The sequence below is a fragment of the Adelges cooleyi genome, unplaced genomic scaffold (genome assembly GCF_023614345.1).
Source record: "Adelges cooleyi isolate 19-005CV unplaced genomic scaffold, UGA_ACOO_1.1 ACOO_flye_CR_arks_rails_tigmint_CR_PRNA_30, whole genome shotgun sequence".
NCBI classification, from domain to species: domain Eukaryota; kingdom Metazoa; phylum Arthropoda; class Insecta; order Hemiptera; family Adelgidae; genus Adelges; species Adelges cooleyi.
Genome location: NW_026095971.1, coordinates 19,252,587 through 19,276,307, shown reverse-complemented (window position 1 = coordinate 19,276,307; position 23,721 = coordinate 19,252,587). Strand labels below are relative to the sequence as shown.

The 23,721-nt window shown below is 31.3% G+C and overlaps 1 protein-coding gene across 1 annotated transcript in view; it reads left to right on the top strand.

The window, feature by feature from the left end:
• The window catches only part of LOC126839020 (uncharacterized), a 28,288-nt gene extending 9,416 nt beyond the window's left edge, over positions 1-18,872 (top strand). The window contains exons 2-6 of the mRNA XM_050573924.1: positions 11,348-11,500; positions 13,051-13,667; positions 14,914-15,267; positions 16,232-16,379; positions 17,488-18,872. Of these exons, the coding sequence (XP_050429881.1) occupies positions 11,348-11,500; positions 13,051-13,667; positions 14,914-15,267; positions 16,232-16,379; positions 17,488-17,729 (1,514 nt within the window). The 3' untranslated portion in view covers positions 17,730-18,872. The remainder of the gene's footprint in view (positions 1-11,347; positions 11,501-13,050; positions 13,668-14,913; positions 15,268-16,231; positions 16,380-17,487) is intronic.
• Positions 18,873-23,721: the final 4,849 nt, after the last annotated feature.

Genomic DNA, 23,721 nt, shown 5'->3' with positions numbered 1-23,721 from the left:
ACATCTGCATTTAAGGAGTACACAACAAAGTTTAAATTTAACACAAGTTGGTCAATAAATATTGATTGAATTTTTTTTCATACATAGACGTTACTAAAATTAAAAAAAAAAGCTACTTTTATAAAACTTATGTATATTTTCTATTTATTTAATTAAATAAAAATATAATATCATACAAATTGTATTTAGTTATATGTTATTGATTGATTTTATGTAATTTGACTAACAGTTGAATCTTAATAAATTTTGAATCCGTAAATAAATAAAGTAATAATTGGTATACAAATTTCAAATTATTATGTTATACATGTTTCGCTTTGAAAAGATTCAGACTTAAATTCTGTAGAAAGAGGTTTTCGGATTTTAAATTTTAGATGTTGACAATTGATTGAATCTTAAAAAATAAAAATATAGTTTACTCGATAATTGTTGTTTAACCAAAATAGAATTTTCTAAAATTAAATTATGTTGTTTTCATGTAGTTTGATTTCCGCTGCCCAAACTGATAGGATATACCTACCATATTGTGGATCTCGGCCACCGATTTAATCGTCCAACTTGACGTAAGCAGACATGTTTCCTTTTCCTGTGATAAGTTATCACTGATAACACACCGTTATCACACTGTTTGTCGATGAACATAGCAACATATACACTGTATATAGTGCCCTATATACATTTAAATATTTTAATTTTAATGAATAAATTACGTTTAAATGACTCTATTCCTCTCTTATTAGACCTCGTCTTGACTACGTTCGTCTCGTTTGGGGAAAAAGAACTATATTAAGTCATAGTAACCAAATTGAAGTAATACAAAACAGAGTACTTCGGTATATTTCGTGTAAATGTAACATAATATTACCAGACAATCTCACTGGTTATGAATATATATTCTTTGAATATTAAATTAAACAAATTTTTCAAGACATGAGACATTATCCTTTTACCACATTGCTTAAGAAGTTGTTAATTAATGATATTGACGATTTCTCCCATGTTAGTCTAATAATTATTATAATAAATCCTCACAAAATGCGAATCAAAAACCTTTTTTACATTACATTATTTTCTAAAAATGATTCCTATAAGTATATTGCAATCGGCTGTTAACACATTATGTAATTATATTTATATAATTCTTTTGTTTGTTTCCTTTTTCTTAATTTTCCTATACCAATAACTATTTTATAACATTACTTCAAAAAATTTGTTTTTATAAATATTTGTAATTTTGATGTAACTCATCGTTGTTATCGTTGAGTATTGTAATTTGGACTTATGTCCGTTAAAAAAATAATTAAATATCCATACGGTCAGTGCACACATTTACTGTAATATCACCAAGTAAAGTTTAAGTTAAACCAATGTAAAGTTAAGATTTATGTAACCTCAAATATAAAACACTAAATGTGACCGTTGACCACATACTATACTTAAAATGTATGTAGGTATACCGTATGGTTTAGTCATATGGTTCAACTATGGAGTTACAATATTGTTAAACTACCCTTAAATTGTATCGTGTGTACTTTGGTTATGTACTGGTTAGTGCAAACGGCCATAAATTATTATATGTTCCCGTTAAGGCAACAAGGCACGTACAACTACTATTAACTTACTTTTATATATAACACACTATATCTTTACACCGATGAAAATATAAAATAATATAAACATAGCAGAGGCTTCTGATGTACATTATAAAATTAGGATGATTAGGTAATGGTATTGGTTGTATGGTTTTTTTTTTAGTTTTTTGGCGAGCCATAATAAAAATAAGATAGTCGTTTTCTCGCAGTGAATAACATTGATAAGGGAAATAATTATTTTAATTTAAAATTAGTCGAAAATAATATTTAAATCACATATAATAATAGAAAATTAACTAGAAACTAATTGAGCCATATTCAGATTGTAGCATTGCAGACTAATTGTTCTAGATTTTTCTGTAATAACGTTTGAACTATAACTTTATTTAAAAAATCACTTGTTTGGACAACAATTGCATACCATTGTATACATAATTGCTGTGTATGTCAATTTAAAATTTGTTATCGACTTGCTAAATATTTCAACTATTTCAAGCCTGGAGCAATGTCGCGGTAATAAGTATGAAAATTATATAGTTTTTGTATTCTTAATTTATCTATTAATTATTATCGCCACTTGCTTAAAAATAAATTTGGCTGATAAGTATCAGAGTAAAATATATACCTAATTAATAATATATATTTGTCCATCAATATATTTAACGTTATACAGGAAATCCATTTTTAAAGTAGGTCTTGGTCACATAACGTGATGTTCAAATTACTAAAATGTTGTTAATCCATTTACATAAAGAGTATGGTGAAAAATACTCAAGTTGACTGTTCGACCTCATGCACAGAGGACTCAAAATAGTTTCCATGTTTGGTAATCTACATTAACCGTGACCAAATGTCCGCTTCTAAATTTTCCAAACCCATTCTTTGGGGTACTATCCAAAATTACTAACTACAAACAAATGTTAATAGGTAATTGGAAATTACAGTTGGCTTAAAAATTAATTTAACAAGTCTTTTTTTATTTACCAAATTTGTTGTCAAATTTAGATTCCCTACATGTTGTAACTTACTCTCCTAATTACTAAATATATTACTTACACAACTTTCACACCACAATCGATCAGCTCATATTTTATTTGTCTAGGTTTAGGCATACTCAAATTATAATTTTAATAAGATGCCTTACATAGAGATAAAAACGTTTTCAACAATAGTGGTTTCATTTTTCTCTTACCTTATATTCTTATTGTGCCTAGAGCTATAGATTGTGTACTTCGAGTAAAGGAGACTAAAACCATAGTAGTAAGACCATACACTATACTCTTGTAACTTGAAAATTCACTTAGGATTTTGACTATAGTAAATACATATTTTATTATTTATAATTTCTTAAAAACCAACATTAAAATGTTTATTTGCATTATACCCCAAATTCAATCTACAATCACTTTCCAACTAATTAAATTTATACATTTACTGTCGCATATCGTTTCATCAAGCAACGGTAGTTATTGTTCGAGTGTGACTTTTGGCCTAAGTAGAAGTGCAGCTTATTTTTTTTTTTTTTTACCAAAACGATTAACCCATCATTTATCATTAATTGTAGTTTTATTACCGAACCGGTAGAGGACGAGATGTTTCTGAATAATTGCCGCAGTAACACACATAATAATATTCCTTATTATGAACGTACATTATTATTAGCCGTAATATATCTCTCGGTGCAGTCTTCGAGGACGTCATACTGTGAATAGCGTTTTATGAGTTATGACACATGTTTTTTTTTTTTTTAAATCCATTCCGCATTGACCTTCCCGCTCGCAAGACCAACTGTGAGATAACGTTTATTTTTAAGTTGACACCGTCGTTTTGAACACAATACAATAATAAAACTTACCATAATATTGTTTTATAGCTGCTGTGTTATTACTGTATACGTGGGCGGCGGTGGTGGTGATAATCTTTGGAGAATAACATTATATTGTGCAGTTAAACTTTTTTTTTTTTTAGTAAGTTTAGGTAAAACGTCGATGATGATCGATCGTGGAATGTGACCGTCGGATCGTCGGGGACAATTGAATAACAATAATCATAAAAAAAAATTAATTTTACAGTTGTGTTTTGTTTTAATCGCCTCGAGTAAGAGGCATTCTTGTTTTTTTACACGGACCACCTCCGGTTTAGCACACTATAGTCACTACTGTACGGACATCGAATGTCGATGATATTATTATTACTCGTGGATAATACATATGTATTGTTATTCTTGCGCACATCCTCGTTTGCACTTTGAATCCAGCGCCGTCAGTACAATTATTGTAAAGCATATTAATATATTATAGAACTATTCTGGCGACAGGGTAGGCGGGGGAGCTAATAATGATACAAATAATTTTGTCGGCTTGTAGAGTAATGAACACACCAAATACTTATAACCCAGCAAAGGACCACGGAGGGCGATAACGGTAGAAAAAGTGCAAATATGATACTCTTGTTTTTGACAAAGTATAAAATCCACAATATGGTCTTGGCCTCGGGCCGTATATCACGTAACGATGGTATTTTATCATCGTCGTCATCACATGCGTGCAAAACGCGTCTCATATTTCATTAGGATTTTGGTCTAGAGAAAAAAGTTGACCATAACGACATGGCACACACCACAACCGGTAACCACGCTGAAGAAACTAACGTTGGACGGTTAGACGTTTGTTTGTTTTATTTATTAAAAATTATGCAATCGTATTAATGTGTCCGAAAACGATAATACATGAGCAACGAGCAACTTTCTAGCCGACGAGTTAAATGCCCTGCAGATTGGTGGAAACTCAAGCAATAAAAGTTAAATAATTTTTGTTGTTTAGATAAGCATTGTCTAGTCATCGTGACAATTTGTTTAATAGTTTTTACTATTTGTACTTATAGGCGTATGACCATAAATAAACACAGCCGCTGTTTATGTGTTGATACATTCTAAGTACAAAAATAATATAAGGAATAAGAAGTAATAGTATTGCTGTTACTTAATATTTGCATTCGTTTGTGTCAAGGCAAGGCTCCGTTTTTACCACACAGCTGTTCGTTTTGAAGGCGATTTAAGGTGAATTCCCATAATTTAACGATGAAAAAATGTTTACAATAAAACTCAAAACGTTTCAGCGATATTGATCTAACGCTATCATTATGGTAATGTGTGTGTTTAGTTTCTACGACAACTTTGTACTACGTTTTTCTCACGGAGTTAAATGTATCCCACATAGGGTCATATTCGACATTTACTTTTTAAAAAAAAAAAAAACATGTATTAAACCACCACCAAATAGTGTAAAATTGGTTCTCAAATATAATTCAAAACAAAATACAAAGTAAAAAGTATAAAAACTACTTGAAAAACTGTCTCAAAACTTTCTTCCAGGTTGCCAAACAACTATACCCCCGTTATCACAATTCCTTAGAAAATCGTCATAATCTTTCACTACCAAATATGCCCGACTAACCTCCCAAAAGGCTAAAAAGGAAGTGGTGGCTTCTCTTTCTTATGATTTCATTGTCTATTAATCACTTATGTCATCACATATACTGATTGTACTAAACTTGTATATTTTGTATATATTATAAATGAAGGACAAAAAAAAATTCATTTGTTTTTTAATGTACTTAACTGGGATAAAAATAAGTTGTATTTTTTTTAGAGGTGACTGTGTTTTTAACCAACTCGTCTGTTTTTATTATCGCTGATAGAATTTTTTTTTATTTAAACAGCCTAAACAATTAACTTGTAAATTAATTAACAATAAATGTACATGTTTAGACTTTAGATTTCAATAGCCTGAATGAAAACTGTATGTTATACTGTAGATTTTACTACGGTAAAGAGTAGGTATATTTTAAGAATTTAGAAAACTAAAAACGTAACGATAATAGTTATGTAAATCCTTTTAGGTTTTGATTTTCTATTTGTCGTCAAACTATTACCGAAAACAACTAGACATTAAAACCTACTAGAAAGTCAATTCCAAGAAAAACGGATGGGATGGAATGCATGTATCATACCAATCACAGTCTGATAAGAACGTGTATAATTAATTCACACATATGTTAGAGTTGTTTTCCTGATAGTCGGTCTGTATTATCAAATAGTATTCGAGTAAACTCCAAGTCACTGGTGAAATTGGTATTGGTGTTTAAAAAACACAAAATACATTTTAAAAACTTTCATCCGTCCATCCCGGTACATTATAAATACCACTTTAGATATCATTTGCTAATTATGCGGTTAATCCAAATGACCGAGTCAAGTGCAGAGTGCTCTTAGGTAAAAACTTGAGTGAAGTATCTACTTTGTTTGTTGGTCGAAATTTTAATTTTGTGTATCTATTTAATTGTTGTAAAATATGAAGTTTATTTCAGAGAATTTTTCATAAATAATTATTATTGGTAGGTACCTTGTCTCCACAACATTGATCATAGCGTCAGACTAATATTTGTTTTTATTTTGACTTTTGGCCGATTGTGTTAAATTTAGCTGGGCACGTTTCAAAGTCGAGTGATTAAGTCGCAATGTTTGCACATGTTACACTCACGAATATCAGTTCCTCAACTGTATACAATGATATTTTTTAAGACACAATATACAGTGCAATGGTGCTTTATGTGTATTTGAACGCCAATGATAGTGGTCGTGATGTTATTAAGAAAACAATCTACATCGCAATAGGCTTTTACTAATCGTACTTGTTATCAAAAATTGTTTTGTGTACTTATTATAATTATTGGGCTGAGATAAAATATGCGTATGGAATTCAATGATTTTCGATTAATAGATTTACAATTAAATCGTGTACGAGTGTAGCTTAAAACAACTAAATTAAGATACTTGATTTTTCATACTTCATTTTTATATAGGTAGGTACATGTAGATTTTAGAAGTCAATAGTATTATTATGTACAACAATGTATGAAACAAATATTCTTTTAGTTGCACAGAACAAAAAAGATAATATTACTATACATTATCATTTTAACGTTGAAAACGAAGCGTCCAAACCAGCGAAAAGAGGTAAAAAAAGAAAAAAATTAATATTGAAATTTCACACTTCTTAAGAACTGTATTTGATATTATTATGTCGGCAAGTTATTTCATCATGTGTATGATTATTAGTTGAATTATTGCAACTAATTTTTTTTAATATGCTGCCTTAAAACACAACGAGGAGCTCAGTACAAACGTTTGTACAATTGGTTTTAACTTACAAATCTACGATTAATAATTTAAAATTACAGGTTAAATAATATATTATACAACTCGAAAATTAGTGTTAAGTACAATGATCCACAAGGTAGCATTCTCGCGCCTACCCTTTATAATCTATTTACTGCCGACATACCTCATTCAAACATCACTAACTTAGCCACTTTTGCAGATGACACCTGCATAACTTCTTCCGACCCAGATATTAATTCAGCCATTAATAAACTGCAAATGCATCTTAACGAGCTAGAAACCTGGTTTAATCAGTGGAAAATTAAAGTAAATGAAAATAAATCATCACATATTACATTCACTTTAGGACTCAAAGTTAGTCCTCCATTAACTCTTAACAATAATATAATCCCAATAGAAAACTCTGTTAAATACTTAGGCATTCATCTTGACAAGCGATTAACCTGGGCTACTCACATCAAAACTAAAAAACTATCTCTTAAATTAAAACTCCATAGCTTAAGACATCTTCTCCGTTCAAACATTTCTCTTAATAATAAAATCCTCCTATACAAACAACTTATTCGTCCTGCAATGACCTACGGCATCCAAATTTGGGGATCGACAAAAACCTCAAATCTAAATTTATTTCAATCATTTCAATCAATTAACCTCCGTCTCCTAACTAACTCGCCTTGGTATGTAAGTAATCGTACACTCCATCACGACCTCAGTATTCCTACGATTCCTGTTCTTGCATCCACTCATTATAAAAAATTCCACTCTACCACTATAAATCACCCGAATCCACTGATATCCAATATTTCTTCTCTTACTCTTCCAAACAATCCTCCTCGTCGATTAAAACGAAATTGGTCTCGCGACCTTCTCAATAACTAAAAAAAAAAACAATCAACAAATTTTTTAAGGAATTCAAAACAATTATAATTATGTAATTAAATCTAGTTGAAGTAGTGTTACTGGACACCCTCTTCTTTCACGTTGTCCTGTCATTGTATCATATTTTTTTTTCAAATTTACTTATTGTAACTAATATTACAGATTGTAAATATATTTTTTATAAATAAAAAAAAAAAAAAAAAAAAAAAAAAAAAAAAGTACAATGATATGGCGAAATAAAAAACGTTACATGAACATCTCGAACATAGTTTGACTTGGACTAATGGTGTGCTATTTTCGATACCAGCATTTATTTGGGCGTAGTTACACCTCCTCTGGGTACGCCAAAAAGTTCAAACTTAATATTTATTTTTTTGTAAGTACACTATAATAATAGCTCGTCCTGTTCGTGTTATCGAATAAAATAATATTTGATTCTCCAAAGTCATTAATTCCAGACCTGCTTTGTTCTCGAGGCTTACTTGAATTTCCTATTTACTTCTAATGCGTTTGGGTGTGGTTGCAAACATGAAAAAAACTTTTTTTTGGTTATGACCTGACGGTCTGTAGTTTATACGCTGTACAATAATAATGCGAATATAACACTTTGGTAATAGCCGTAGTGTAAGAAGTAAGAAAAAAGAGAAAAGTAAACATCGGTGTGTTGTACACATAACAGGGCCAATGGATAACGACATTGACGTTGGCTAATTTTTATTGTTTTACTACAGCCTGAGCCCAGCTGTCACACGTGTGGGGTAATATACTTTGTCGAGTGTTTGAGATCGTTACTTCTGATTTGATTATTCTACAAAGTCAAGTAAAACAATAACTAAAAAAATAAACACAGTAGGTATTTAGTCGTTGGGCACGTTCGGGTAAATACAGGGTGGTCATTTTATCGTGAACCACTCAATATCTCATTTAATAAGAAATAACATTTTTTTTTTCATAATGATTTTATGCAATTTGATCTCAATTTTTTACAATTTGTTTTTCGAAATGTGGAAAATTGAGATCAAAGTATAAAAACATTATGAAAAAAAAAAATACATATCTTATTAAACCCTATGAGATTTCAAAATGATCACTCTGTATTGGTATCAATGATTCCGTCAGCCGACTTTTTGACTACGGTTTTTTATATAATGTTATGTTAATTGTTATTTATGAACGAAGGTACATTTATACTTGACTTTCAAAAACGGTCGTTGGCCTTAGAAGATTGTTAAAATGTCGTCAAACTCAGTGGGCATGCTGTAATATTATACTATACTGATTAGGAGGTGTCAAGGCTTTAATTATTTGTAATTGTTTAAGTAGCGTTTCGATGCTGGGCTACTAAGTCGTTTTAAATTAGATCGGACACTGTATTAGGGAGACGCCTGCATATCCCCAGCGTGTACAGCATTGTGATACTATTTAAAAAATAATTAATTTTATCACTACATACACGAGCTACTGCACGCGCCGCTGCGGTCTGTCATGTTTTTTAGAGATTTTTTTATTGTTTTGTTTCGGTTACTAGGTGTCGCCAAGATCACACTATGCTGGAACACATCTATCAGCTGTTACTCTTGTTTACTTATGTCTACGCAGGTCCGTTCTCTAGTGGGACAGAGTACACAGTGCACGTGCTGCCTGTGAAAATCAGTCTTGTGTGTCATACATAATATGTAAATGCGTCACGTTTTACCGTAGACAAAGCAAAACAAAAACAGTACCGACCCCAAAGATATTATTGTATAGGTTAGGTATATAACACGGTCCGTGATCAGTATATGCGTGGCAGAGAAATCTTAAAAAAAATAAATAAAAATAACCTAAGCATTATCACGAAAATACCGACTGGACAATAATAATAATTATCATCGGCGACGTTAATGAGCCGAAAAAAGGGAGAGCAGCAGCCCATCGAAACGGTCATTTGATCGCGTTTCGTATAATGAGCAGTTAATGTCATTCCGGTACGTTTTAAATTCCTTTTGTAACTGACATAAAAAAAGAAAAAACTAAAGCACCGAAACCGAACGAGAAACTTTAAATGGTCTGTACACTGTACAGCCTGAAAGTAAATTCTTAAATACGGTGCACATTATGTGTAACGAATAACAATTATTGTCAATTGAAGGTGCTGGTCGAAAAACGTGCCAACAACCGATCCGGAAGGTTTACAATATTAAAAAGCAAATACAATTTCGGTTTTTTAGGTTTAACAGCACGTTATTCCGACCGAACCTTTAATTATTGTGTTTATGTTAAATTAGTTTTACCAATAATAGATTGTTGTAATCCTTACAACAGCCTTACAAAAATATATAGACAGATTCAGTTACAATACTACATCCGTCCTCATTTCTTTTTCCAAGTACTCATCACACTTTCCTTGTCTTCATTTATAACATGCATTCACTTATTATTAGGATTTCGATTTACATCTTAATCTTAACTATCGCCCATCTTAATCTCTATTAACCGTTACATTTCTTTTTGTCTGTATGTCTAAATCGTTTCAATATATTTGCTTTCGTTTTCCATATTACTTTATTGTACATATTATGTCGTTCCATGTGTAGACAAAACGATTTATAAAATTTCTGACTTTGTCTTTTTTTTTGGTTGATCAGAAAATTAGACATAAAAAACAAACTGTGAAAACTAGACCTATATAAATTTTTTTTTGAACAAGAAGATTACGTGCCCATCACTTTTAAACTGGTCGTGCAAAAAAAAATGTTTTTTTTTCTTTCTAACACCATTATTTAAATTTTACAAACGATAAACAAATTGAACAAAACAAAGGCACAAGGTCAAACACCTAGTCGATTATAAATGAAATGACCATAATATACTAATTTTTAATTCTCTCTAATATTATTATTATTCTGCTACTACTTTTAATTTTCTTTCATTTCTCTCAACCCTCACAATCATACATCATTGTTGCCCATATTACAGTTTTTTTACAATTTTGCTTTTACATTTAATACTAAATATACTCGTTCTGTCAAACGACATAGTCTTTTTTTACTTGACCCAATCACACTTTATTTTACTCGCCACATATTTAATTAACTTACTCACTTGTATAATTAATATGAAATACTGTTTTTTCTCTATAATATGCTGATTATGTATTTCAGCCCATAACTGTATGACTTAAATTTTGTTCGTTTTTTACTTATAATAAGATTATTATAAATTCATGCTCATTAATAAAACCTGTATCCTCTCCAATAATTATGTAATTTCCAATTTAAAATGCATTGCGGTTCATCGACGAATCTTTCTTGCGCTAAACAGAGAAATCAAAAAGACTTTCAACATAAATATTATGTTCAATATTTACAATGAGGTTGTTAAAATTTGCGAAATTATTATAAATAAATTATGCGTTTTGCAACTAAAGGCGGTACCGTTTATGGTTTGGCTTGTGCATAGTTATGTAAGATAATAAGTGCCTACTATCCCACCAAGCGGATAATATATTTAAAATTCGAAATGTTCAAGACTGTAATTGTTCAATTAGACACGTCTTGAATATCATATATTTTCTTTATTACATTATTATACATGCCATGATGACACATGGTAAAAAACCGTCTCTTGTTTGTTACCGAAAGTAGTTAACCCGTCGAGTGTATGTTTTGAAAAAAACACAATTACAATTTTTGTTTTTGATTTTTGTTTGCAGACATTGTAGTGTACTTGCAAACGGTATTGGCCGGCGAAAAGCTGTCGGAAAAAGCCGAAGTCCAACGCATTCGACTGCTGGCAAAACTTGTCAACAGAGAACAGTCGCCGACCCGGACTTCTTACATGGAGATGAACACCGGACGTTCCAAAAGTATGTGAAAGATCATCAAAAATCCACACACAGATAAAGGAAACGTATTCTGTAGGAATAATATCTGTAGTAAAAAATATATATATATATACAGTCGGACTTTCACTCGGTCTGACAAACGCTTCTGTCTGTGTGTTGGTTTTACCAACCAACATTTGTATAGATACCGAGAAAACCGTTAAACGTGCTTAGATTGTACAAACACGCTTACACACTCAGCCTTTATTATTATTGTCTATACAATAATCATATATAGTATTGTCTTCTCGTTCATTTTTAATAGCATACGTTTCAAGGTAATAACAATATCATATTCACATTATACTCACTGTCATCTATACACGCTCTCCCAGTGCTGTCACATTAAGTCTCTAGTAGAATAGTTAATAATAAATGATAATTTATGTATAATAATATTATTTCTATTTAGCACGTGCAAACCAAACTCGTTTTAACGTATTGGCTTAATAACCATAGACTATGATGTTTTATGCTGAGCTAGGTGTTTCTTATTTGATTAATATTATATTAATCATTGGCTCAGTTATATATTTTAACTAAAAAAAAAAATTGTTTTAAGTACTTAATACGGGCTATTAAGTGGAAAAAAATATTTTATAAAACTTTTTGATGCAAATATGTAGATATAGTAATGATTGAAATATCGATAAAAATCATTCTTAATAATAATGTGCTTTAAATTGTATTCGTTGATCTATATAGGGTTATAACAATTTGGGTTCAAGTGATTTATGGATAGGGAATGCACAATAAATGTTCTAAAAGTTTGCCATTTACTGATTGTGACCTCTTCTTATTAGGTAATTTATCGACCAATTTGAATTAAGTTTGTTTTTGTCGTGGATGTGAAAGGTACGATCTGTCGCAAAAGGAAATAGTATGGTTTTTGGCAAAAACAGCCATGCTCGCTTTCTGTCATCCTTTGGTTACATTATGTTAATATTCTGTTACACTCTTAGTGAAAATTCATAATGTTCTCACGGTTTTAACAGTTATGCAACTCAATTGATTAATTATGGTTATTAGTAAACTAAAAAGGCCAGTGAAGTGGGAAAGAAGCATATTGAGGTAGGGGGGAGGTCACAGGTGAATATGAATTATTACAATTGGAAGTGGACTAAATCACTTTCTAATAAACGCTTCAAAGCGAATCTGTATTGGTAGAAATGACACCTAATGACAATTAATTAGTTAAAAATGGATCTTTAGTATTAGGGTGGATACGATTAGGGTAGATCGTCCGTCTATATATTTTTTGGTTTGTCAACGGTCAACGGTAGTGCTTTGTCTAAAGAATATTCCAGCGCCGTAATTTTAAGTTAAAAAAGTATGTATTTTTTTTCTCGATTTTGAATGGAAAGGGCTGAATTTTTTACATTTTCAGCTACTCGTCGAAGCTAAAAATTAGTAAACGCATGGTATTAAATACCTATTGACCCGGTTGCCGGTTACAATACTTGTTTGCTCTCATATAAAGCGTGTGAAACGAAACGCCAGCACTAACCTCGTTTTACTATATTGTTCAACAGGTACGATAATCAAGTCGAACAGCTTCGCCTGTCTTCATCAGCAAGCCGCGTACGAGGAATTGTGTTCGGACGACCAACCGATATACAACAACGTGCCCTACGAGGAGTACGACATGCTGGACAACTACGAGCCGTTTGGCCTGCCCGTCTGTGCGAACGGACACACCGGAAGGGGGTCGACAGGCGGCAGGCAGTTCGAGAAAAACGCCAAACGGTATAGCGGCGAATCGACCAACGGCGACGACTCTTCCCTGGGGTCGTCGCGGTGCACCCTCAGCAAGTCGGTCAGTCTGAGCAGCAGATCTAACAGCGACTCTTCGGAGAGCTCCAAGAGCGACGTGATCTTCGTGTCGGCCAACGCCGTCAAGTATTCCGCCAGCAAGTACGGTCAGCTGATGAAACGAGACAAGATCCTGTTTGTCGACCACACGAAAAAATTCTGGGCCGCCGTGCTGGCTTCCACCATGTACGTGTACCACGGCGAAAAAGAGGTCAAACCCTGTCTGGTCATCCATCTGGAAGGGTACACGGCGAGGGACGCCAACGCCGGGGGACCGGGCTCCAACAAAAAGGACTGGGCCTTGGAACTGGTTTGCCCGGGAAAAAAGACTTATCAAGTATGCAAAGGAACTGAGTAAAACACTAGGTGTACGCGGCGGTCTACGAGAGAACGCACATGCGCAGAAATTATAACGCGTTACTATTGTCTGTGCAAGCGCATACGGCAGTAACGCGTTTTGGTTACTGCGCAGGTTCGTTCTCTCGAGGGGCGCCGCATAGTATAGACACCGTGCATCGTACGTAGCGCAGCGCCCCCTTGTGGTTAATGCACTTACTTTTAGTAGGATACATATTATTATATAATATTTAAGCAACATTGGTAAAAATAATGGTTTTATCCAATTTTTACACATAAATCATATTGATTAGTAAAACCAAATTATGCTACAAACAATTTTCAAAGTTACAATAAAGTGAATTTCAAATTTTCTTTTATGATACTTATACCTTGCGCTGTTATCTACTGCACGGTGTCTATAGTATGACCGGACAAAACTAACATTTCTAGCCAGAAAATAAATTATTATCTATTAAAACATTTTTATGATATTCAGAATTATTTTTTTAAAATATTTTAACTTTTTATGCCAACCAAGTTATGATGGTGTCATCCCATGTGGTAATATTTTATCCTACAACATGTATATTTCTTATTATTATGTATGTACATACTACATTGCAGTACGTTTATAAGTATTTCTAAAATATAAAATAAAATAGAGTGATATTCTAAACCGGATTGCATTTAGGTTTACTAAGATTTTAACGAGTTATAAAAAGCTTAAATTTTAAATGTTTTTATTAGGCATAAAATCTTGGTTTCAATTTTAAATATTTTACCATCGGATTATTGCATAATGAATTTGATGAACTTCTATAGGGCAATACAAACTGTAAAAATATAATTTTATTGCTAGGTTAACTGTAAGTAAAATATGACATTTTAGCATTTTTGTTTAACTGCAACTATCATTGGACTATTCAACTATCCTAACGATTTAAAATTGCATATCATATGTTAGCTAACGATAACCTTATGTACCTTACTATGAACAATTACTTTGTTGTCGTATGTAATACGTTATTATGTGTTGTAAATTGGAATCAACTATGGTTTTATCGATATTCAAAAAAGACCGGAAAAAGCGCTTGTATAATTTTTCAATTGTTCCATGTTTTTATTGCTTTTTGCTCGTTTGACAGCTGTTCTATAACCTACCTAATACCTAATAACTAGTAGGTGTCCGACGAATTTCATTTCATATCGATATAATATTTGTGTTCTGTTTTTTGTCGTTATAGTTCATAGCTCAAAGCCAAAAAGATTTGCAGTCATGGATCGAAGCGATCAACAGTTCTGGCACAACTACCAATAAGTTGTCCACCCCCGCTGATCCTTTGACTCATCCGCCGTCGCCGATATGCTTCAAACACGAACAAGTACTGTTACCCAACCGGCAGCTTCCGGTTCCGCCTACGGAAATCACCCCGGAACCCCAAGACTATTGTTACGACAAACCCAATCCTATTGTCAGGCCCGTCCACGTGTACGCGAATTCTGCAGGCACCGACGAGGTCGACATGGAATCCATTTACCAGCTGATCGACGAGTCCGAACAGAATAAAGCCACCGACCCAACGCCCGAAGTCTCAATTGTATGTATTCATACACTTTGTCTCACGAGAGAACGGTACTGCGCACAAACCAAAACGCAGCATCGTTTCTGCGCCGTGTACCGTTCTGCCGTGAGACAGACCGTTGTACCACAGATTAGGTAAAACCGGATAGTGTGCATTCGTCTCTATTAAAGCATACTGTAAATGAAGGGTTTCGTGCAACCACCAGATAAGTCTAAATTTAAAAATTGTTCAGGACTTTTGAAAAGAAAATTCTTTATCACATTTACTACAATTGGCGGGAAAAAATCGTTTAGTATTATCTTAAAAAGTATTATTCCGATTTTACTATTTGTTTCCCTAAAATGTAGATAGTTTTTCCATAAACATTTGTCCATTAAAAAACAATTTTTGACAAGAATGGACTAAGTTGTCACACAGAGCCCTTCAATTGCTCAACATTTAAACAAACCAAAACCCCCTCGACTCATTGGTAGGAAAAACAAACATGTATGTATATATATATATATATATATATATATATATAATAAACTAGATTGCTACTAGTGATAAAAATGAAAGTCGACGTCGGCCATTTTTGTGGGATTTATGTGTATGTATAAAATAGTATATATATATATGAATCTATGCTATCAGCTTAACTTGTAATATTGTTATTATCAGTGATAACAGTTATAAACATGTGATAAGGTTCTAATTCCCACAAAGATGTTGGAAAATGGTGACTTCAATATTATCTCTATTAGCGGTATGTACACTTAGCAATCTAGTTTATATATATATGATTATAGTAAATTATTTTGTACAATAACTTAATTTCTAGAATACGGTCACACTAAGTAGATGGGAGGGTTTCAGTTATCAGTAAATGACGAACTTCAGCATCCGGTTTTATTTTATCTGAAATCTGTCGAATGTGAATTGTGATATTATAATATCTAATAAAATATGTACTTATCCAACTCCTTGTTTTTTCACACAGACTGTTAACGTTGAACCGTGTAACGTCGTTGACGACTCTTACTATAATATTCCAAGCAATATACCGGTGCCCGTCGAACAAGAACAAAACAATAACATCTACGACGAATATTGTACCGAAAAAGAGATGTGCTACGATATCGTGACCAGTATGTATATGTTAATTGATTGCCATTGAACTATTTATTTTTACCCAGAATGATTTTGTGGTCTACCAATAACATCCTACTGGAAATGAGATCTCTGGTATTCATCTATCATTACACTTTGTTTTATGGTCGTATTTTCTACTCTAATGAAAATTAATGAATTTTTATTATCTCTTAATTTGGCGTCATGTCTCTGTTTTGTATACTAAACTCTCTAACATTTTTTTGTCGCTTAAAATGTATTAGTTTTTTTTATGAACCCCTTTCGGTAAAAAAAATAACAGTATGAATAAGAAGTCATATATTTAGCATCTTCTTCGAGATAAATTCATTATTTTACTCAATTAAAATATGTCGTTTCGAGTGACGACTTTAATTGTTTGAAATATTACCGAGTTGGGAATTTTTTATTCAAGTTAAAAGATAAAATTTAACTTGGTAAATAAGTAATAACCATTTTAATCATGACATAAGAGTTACATTTTTAACCATGATTAATTACAACAAAAAAAAACATTTCTAATAAAACTGATTAAAAATACCATTCATGATTGGAAAAATTAACCATGGAAAATAGTCACCTTAATTTAACCATTATTTTTCGTCAATCAACTTTTATTTAATAAAATAATAATTCAACTATTTAAATAATAATTTCCGATTCTACCGAGCGGCCATTGTAAACTTAACTTCATAATTTCGACTGTAATTATAGTTTAAAATAACTAATATTATATTGGTAATTTGGGGAGTATGAACAAATACTATAAACGATAATACCTGTGTTTCCCAAATCAAGAAATCGAAATAACATAATTCTGAAACGATGTTTACACTGAAAATTTAATTTTGATGTAGGCATATCGAATATAAATTATTGTCATACGTATATTATTATCAGTGTAATGGCTACACTGATTGTATCACAATATATGTCTACACTGATGTTTGAGGGAAGGGGGGAATCTGAGCCCTTAAAATGACCTAACCTTTTGGTATTATCAGTTGAAGATAACAATGGCAAATAAAGATTGGGCGGTTAAAATAATTTATAATTACATTACGATTTTAAAAAAAACGTGTGTTGACCAATATTTAATTGTTTTAGTTTCGGGAGAGTGCGGCGTGCCTACCGATCCGGTGTTGGGCGTTCAGCAGATCATCCAGAAAATGGAGGAGATTAACAGCAAAAACAGAACGTCTCCAGCGCTAAGGCGAAAATCGCCTCCGAAGAACAACAGTTTGCTGAGAAACTCGACTTGTGCCAATTCGTTTTACGAGCCTTCGACAATCACAAACAACATGACCACCACTGTAGTCGTCACACAAGCGTATAGGAAATCCCGTTGAAATGATTTGCGTACAACAAAAATTGCCACATTTTGACTTGCACCAACTATGCGCTTGGGTAATGACAACTACCACCACCGGTTCATCTTGTTCAACGACTGAGTTAAGTAAAGTGGGCCGTTGCTTTACCATAAGAAAACTACTGGCAGTGGCCGGCCGTTCATCATAAATCAACCAGAATCTGTGATTTCTATTGCAGTACCGGCCTCTGTTTTGTTGCTATATTATTATCCAAAATGTACAAAATACCGATAAAAAAAAAAAAAAACCGAAAAACGAAATGTTGAAAAAATAATATTTGTATAAAAAAAAAACTGCTCAAGTTAATATGCTTTTTTTTTTTTGTCTTTTTGTAATTATAATTATTATTCGATTAGACCTATATATTATATTGTAAAAATGTTATAATTATTGTTTTGTTGTTTGTAAAAGTCGTGTTACGCTTTGAAAATATCGTTTTCTGTGTTTTCGATTGAATGTAAATTTTTTTTTATGTATTGAAATCTGTACAATGTCAAACGCGCGTTTTCGTTTCTAGTCCATAGATTTTAAACATTTTTTTTTTTTTTTGGGGGGTATTTTTGTACATTTTAAGTTTGCTCATTTTTATTCGTTTTATTATTATTATTATTTAAACGCAACCTATTGATAACACAATTTACAAAAACGTTTTCATTGTTTCTCCAAGATCTCAAAACCAATCCGTTCCTCTGAAAATCACACTCATACGACGTATTCCATTCACTCATCAAACAAATAATTATTATATTCCAAAACAGCCGATCGTTTATTTTTATAATCCAAAGAAAACCTATCAAGTACTATTATGTTGTTATTAATATATAGAGCTGTACATCTCTATAGCTGAACAGGCAATACGACATTTAGGTTAATTATTGAAAAATTGACCAATTGCATTTATCTTTTTTCACATTAGCAGTGTTGAATTTTCGTTCAGTAAGCATTAAGTAACGTCCAAGTTAGATTAATTTTATTGTTATTATTCCATGAGCTCATACATGAAAAATGTAACCGCCCCTTTTTTCTTTATACATGTAGCTGTGTAAGTTTGTTTATTTTATCCAATAAAATATAATCGTCCTTTTAAAATTGTATTTTTAACGAGTTACAGTATATATACAAGTAAAAAAAAAAACCGTATGTAAATTACCTGCACATAATTGTTTTCTCATCTTTATATTTCATATAATCATTTGATGCATTTTTTTTTTATAAAAGAAAGGTAGTTTATTAGTTTGCACAAATGTGTTATGCTTTTCAACTACAGTGATAGAACTACTTTATTTGATTCAATATTCATTTATTACTTGTTAGTGAATTATTTGTAACGTATATATAATTTATGTATTTTTTAAAAATGTTGATAATTTTAAAAAAATACAGAAATTTAAAAATTGTATAGTAAAATATAGCAATTTTATTATAAAATATAGAATATTTATAATAATATATAGACATTTAAAAAAATACAGAAATTATATAGTTATACAGACATTTTATAAAAAATACATAATGTTCAAGCTCATACAAAATAATCTAAATATTAATTGACAAAGCCGATGTTTAATAAAACCACTATTTTCTTAAATATTGCATTTATAAAACTGATTATAAACCGTCAGCTTTCAATCCACATTTTGATTGTCATCAAAAAGTTGTATTTAATGAAACGTTTTAACATTTAGGATTTTTTATTAATAAAATATATAAGGGCTGAATTTGTCATTTGATATGTGCAAAATGTGTACTTTTTAGGAGTTATTTAAAAATATTAGAAACTATATAAAACTACACAAATTATAAAGAAATAGTCGATTCTTGTAGTAAAATGAGGTATTTGACATTACATAGCTTTTAAATGTCATGGACCAAGAACTATTACAATAAAATAATTGTTTTAGATAAAAAAACAAATCTTATTAGAGTATTTAACTTAATACAAATTAAAAGAAGTGTTTAATGTTAAAATAAAAATTTGTATTTTAAAGGACAGTTGTAGAGGGTAATTTTTTATATTTATAAGACAGTATCATACAGATTCAAATACATTACATGCTGATATTACGTACAAAGAAATGCTGATGAAGTGTACAAATTGTATTTTGAAATGTAACTAGCGATTAAAATAAAATGAATTAATTAAATTTTAATCTTACTTTCAAAGTCGTTAGCATTTTTTTTTTTTAATTGTTCAAGACTGTTAACCGAATTTACTGAAATCTATATCATTGGCCCAATACTCAACTCGATCATTTCACCAAGTGTCCAGTGTCCTTATAATTACTCGAATCCTCTGTCTTAGTGTCTTAGAATTGCTGTGAAATAATCAAATTTTCTTAGTAGATTGAAAATTGATTTTCTGTGCTGAAGATTTTTAAAATGTTTGATAATTCACTACATTATTATTTAATAATTTATTAAAAAATCCTAAAAATGCTAAACTTTTAGAATTGTACAGAAAAAAAAGTTCTAATAAATCATCAGACATTATTAAAAATGTATATATTTTAAAGAAAATAGTAAAACAACATAGTAAGTAGTAGTATGGTAAGTAATAAATAAGGTAGATCAAGTGTTAATTCACTCACACGTAGTAATCTGAAAATTGTCTACGGTCAATATTGTGTAATTTTCCCATTTTTTTGGGAGGGGGACTGGTTTTTTTGTACAGAAACACTTAAGATAAAAAAAACTATAAAAATATATATATTTTATGGTTTTTGTCAGTACACACGTTAGATCTTAAAAACGGATGAAAAGTGTTAAAATGGTTGGCCAGTTAATAATGAAATGACATTTATATTGATAATTGGGTCTTGATAACGTGAATCTGGTACCGTTGCTATATAATTATTTATTATATAATTATTTTGTTGTGTAATTTTGAACTTATTCTTCTGAATACCTATAATTGTTTTGTCTTTACTATAACTTTGTATTTATACCAAACCAATTTTGTTTTGTCTTGTGTTGTTTGTTTACAAGTGTAATTGAGTTAATTTTAATTTTGCACTATTAATCTTTTGTACACCCATAATTTGTTTTGTCTTGTGCTTTTTGTTTACGAGTGTAATTTAATTAACTCTAACTTTGACTATTAATCTATTGTTACCTATAATTGTTTTGTGTTAACTTTAACTTTGTATTTATACCAAACCAATTTTGTTTTGTTTTGTACTTTTCTTTCGCTACGAAAATGGCAGATGAAAATACTGTATTTTGTGCAACCGTCAGCACTTCGACCGCCGGACAAGGTTGGTAACTTATTCTAGGTTAAGTTGTCGTTAAGTTGGTACGTGTAGTCTTGACCGAACCTAACCTAGTCTGTAATTACAATTAGTAGACAACCGTTGCACAGTGGACTCCGGTCGTGGACGTGGATCGAAGTGGTCATGTGAAGGCGATCAGCCGGCGTCCAAGCGAGTCAGGTAACCCTAAATAGCTGTCAATAAACGTTTTTACCTGAATAAAAATTAGGAAAGTTTTGAAACTTGTCAGACATTTTCTTTATGACTCCTGAATGACCAAAAAAAATTCGCCGAAAGTGTCCGTCATTTTGTTTTTTTTCAATTATCATCAAAAATATTAATTTTACAACAAAAACACTTCTATTCAGCATTATCTCCAATAATTGAACTGTCGGGAAAATTAGTTTTTTGATTTTTCTGTTTTTCACCATGAAATTATTATTTTTACTCACTAATTTTTGCATTAATTATTAGTCATGGGCATCCTTAATTTTTCGAAAGATTTTTTTGGTACTTTGGTTTATTATTTTTGCTTTTTGTAATTTTTAAGGAGATACTGCATTATTTTCTAGTATTATTGTGTATTAAAAACAAAATAAACTTAACAAAATGCAGTATCTCCATAAAGATATTTTTTAGTATAATAATTTAGTAGAATGATAAACACATAATGGTTATAGTTAGTATCCGAAAAATCTCAATAAATGTTTTGGTACATATTGTCGTGTCTGACTAGTACCACGACCATTTCTAGATCAAATATAGTGTACATACTGCAAAGCCGTTTTAGCTACGATTACTTGGTAAATATGCATTATATGCATTGAGAAATTCGATTACTAATAAAATAAACAGTATCTCCATTGTATATACTGCTTTATTCCCTAGGGCATGCTACATAAATGTACATACTGTGTTTTTCCCTAGTATTCGACAATATTTTGGTCAGGACAGGAAGTTATTGTCAGTATTGTAAATCGAGTGAATAAATAAACAGAATATCGTCTATTAACCTTAATAAGATGTTTATAATTTTACAAATAGTAATGGTACGTCGGAAAACGAAAACGAGCGTCTATATGGTTATCGGTTATATGATTACCTGTATGGTTTTCGTCGATCAATCGTTAATCCCAATTGATGAAAATATCATCGATTTCAACGAGTAATCAATTAATATAATTTCCTAGGGGGGAGGGGGGCTGTATAAAATATGGAACCCGTTCAAATACACCTATACACCATTCCCATCCCCTCTCATCCCCTCTTATTTATGAACAGTAACGGCAGTGTCGACGATGTAATTTGCGATGTGTCAACCGAGTCGGCTGAACATGTGCCAAGTGAAGAAACCAATTCTGGGTTTATTATTAACGTACAAAATATTAAACAGGAAGTAATAGACGACGAATATGAAAACGTGTACAACCAGTACTTGAGTCAATGGACTACCGACTCGGAAACCGAAATTACCTGTCCAATTATCAAGCAAGAAGTCATCGACCAAGAATACCACCTGAGCCGGTGGGACGACCGGGTCCCTTTGACCAGTTGGGAGGCGACCTATACGGAATTAACCGATCAGAGAATTAATGAAGACGATGACGAAAAGTATATTCAGTACCTGCGCTGATAAACTACGTTTAAAAATAATTTCACATAAACTACATTGTTGTTTGTGTAATGTATTCTGTTTAATGTTTATAATGTTTTTGTAATGTACCTAATGTATTCTTGTATTCTATGTTTTGTTATGTATTATTTCTTCTATCTTTTCGTACAATATGTGTTGATGTGTATTGTGTACCTAATACTGTGTTATAAAAAATATTTTTTTGTAAATGAATTGTAACTCATGTAATTATTGTACCCGAATTAATAATACTTCATAATTAAAATTGTACGTTGTGTTTACTATATTTGTTTTTACAATGATGGCTTTTAATTTTTTAGCAGCTCTCTGGTACAGAAATCGTACCTGAAATGGTAGCTATATTGGGAAAAAATATATCAAAAAAAAATTACCTCTTCTCCTTCAAAATCGAGAAAAACAATTACATATATTCCAACTTAATTTTTTTTTAAATAGTCGAATTAGTTAGAAATATTTATGGAATATTCTCTAAATACAGTAGATAATACCGATAAACATTGACAAGCCAAACAAAGCTCAGTAAAAATAACAAAAAAGTTTATGTAAAAAAAAAATACATCAGCTAAGAATAAATTGTATACATAAAACATGACATGCGGAGCTGAGAAGGTATTGTTTTTACAATGATGTGTTTTTATTTTTTATTTTTGTGTCTGGACCCACGATATCTCGTAAACCGCTGAACCGATTTCTTCGTGTAGAAACTCTACAGATCAGAAATCATACCTGGAAGGTACTCTATTGGGCAAAAAATTTTAAAAAGTCACCCCTTCCCCATCAAAGTCGAGAAAAACACCCAAAAAATTTACAAATTTTTCAACTTAAAATTACGATGCTCTATAACTTTTTTAAAAATAGTCGAAAATGTTCCAAATTTATATGAATTGTTTTTCAAACATAGTACTATCGATGAACATTAACAAACCAAAAAAATATCATAAACCCTTTCCCTTAGAAGGGATAGATTTTTTTTTTTTTTCACTTTTTCAAGCAAAGTTTTAGGGATTTTGAACTGAAAATAAGACCGAAGGTAGATCTAAAATGGAACTATAACATATACAATTTTCTC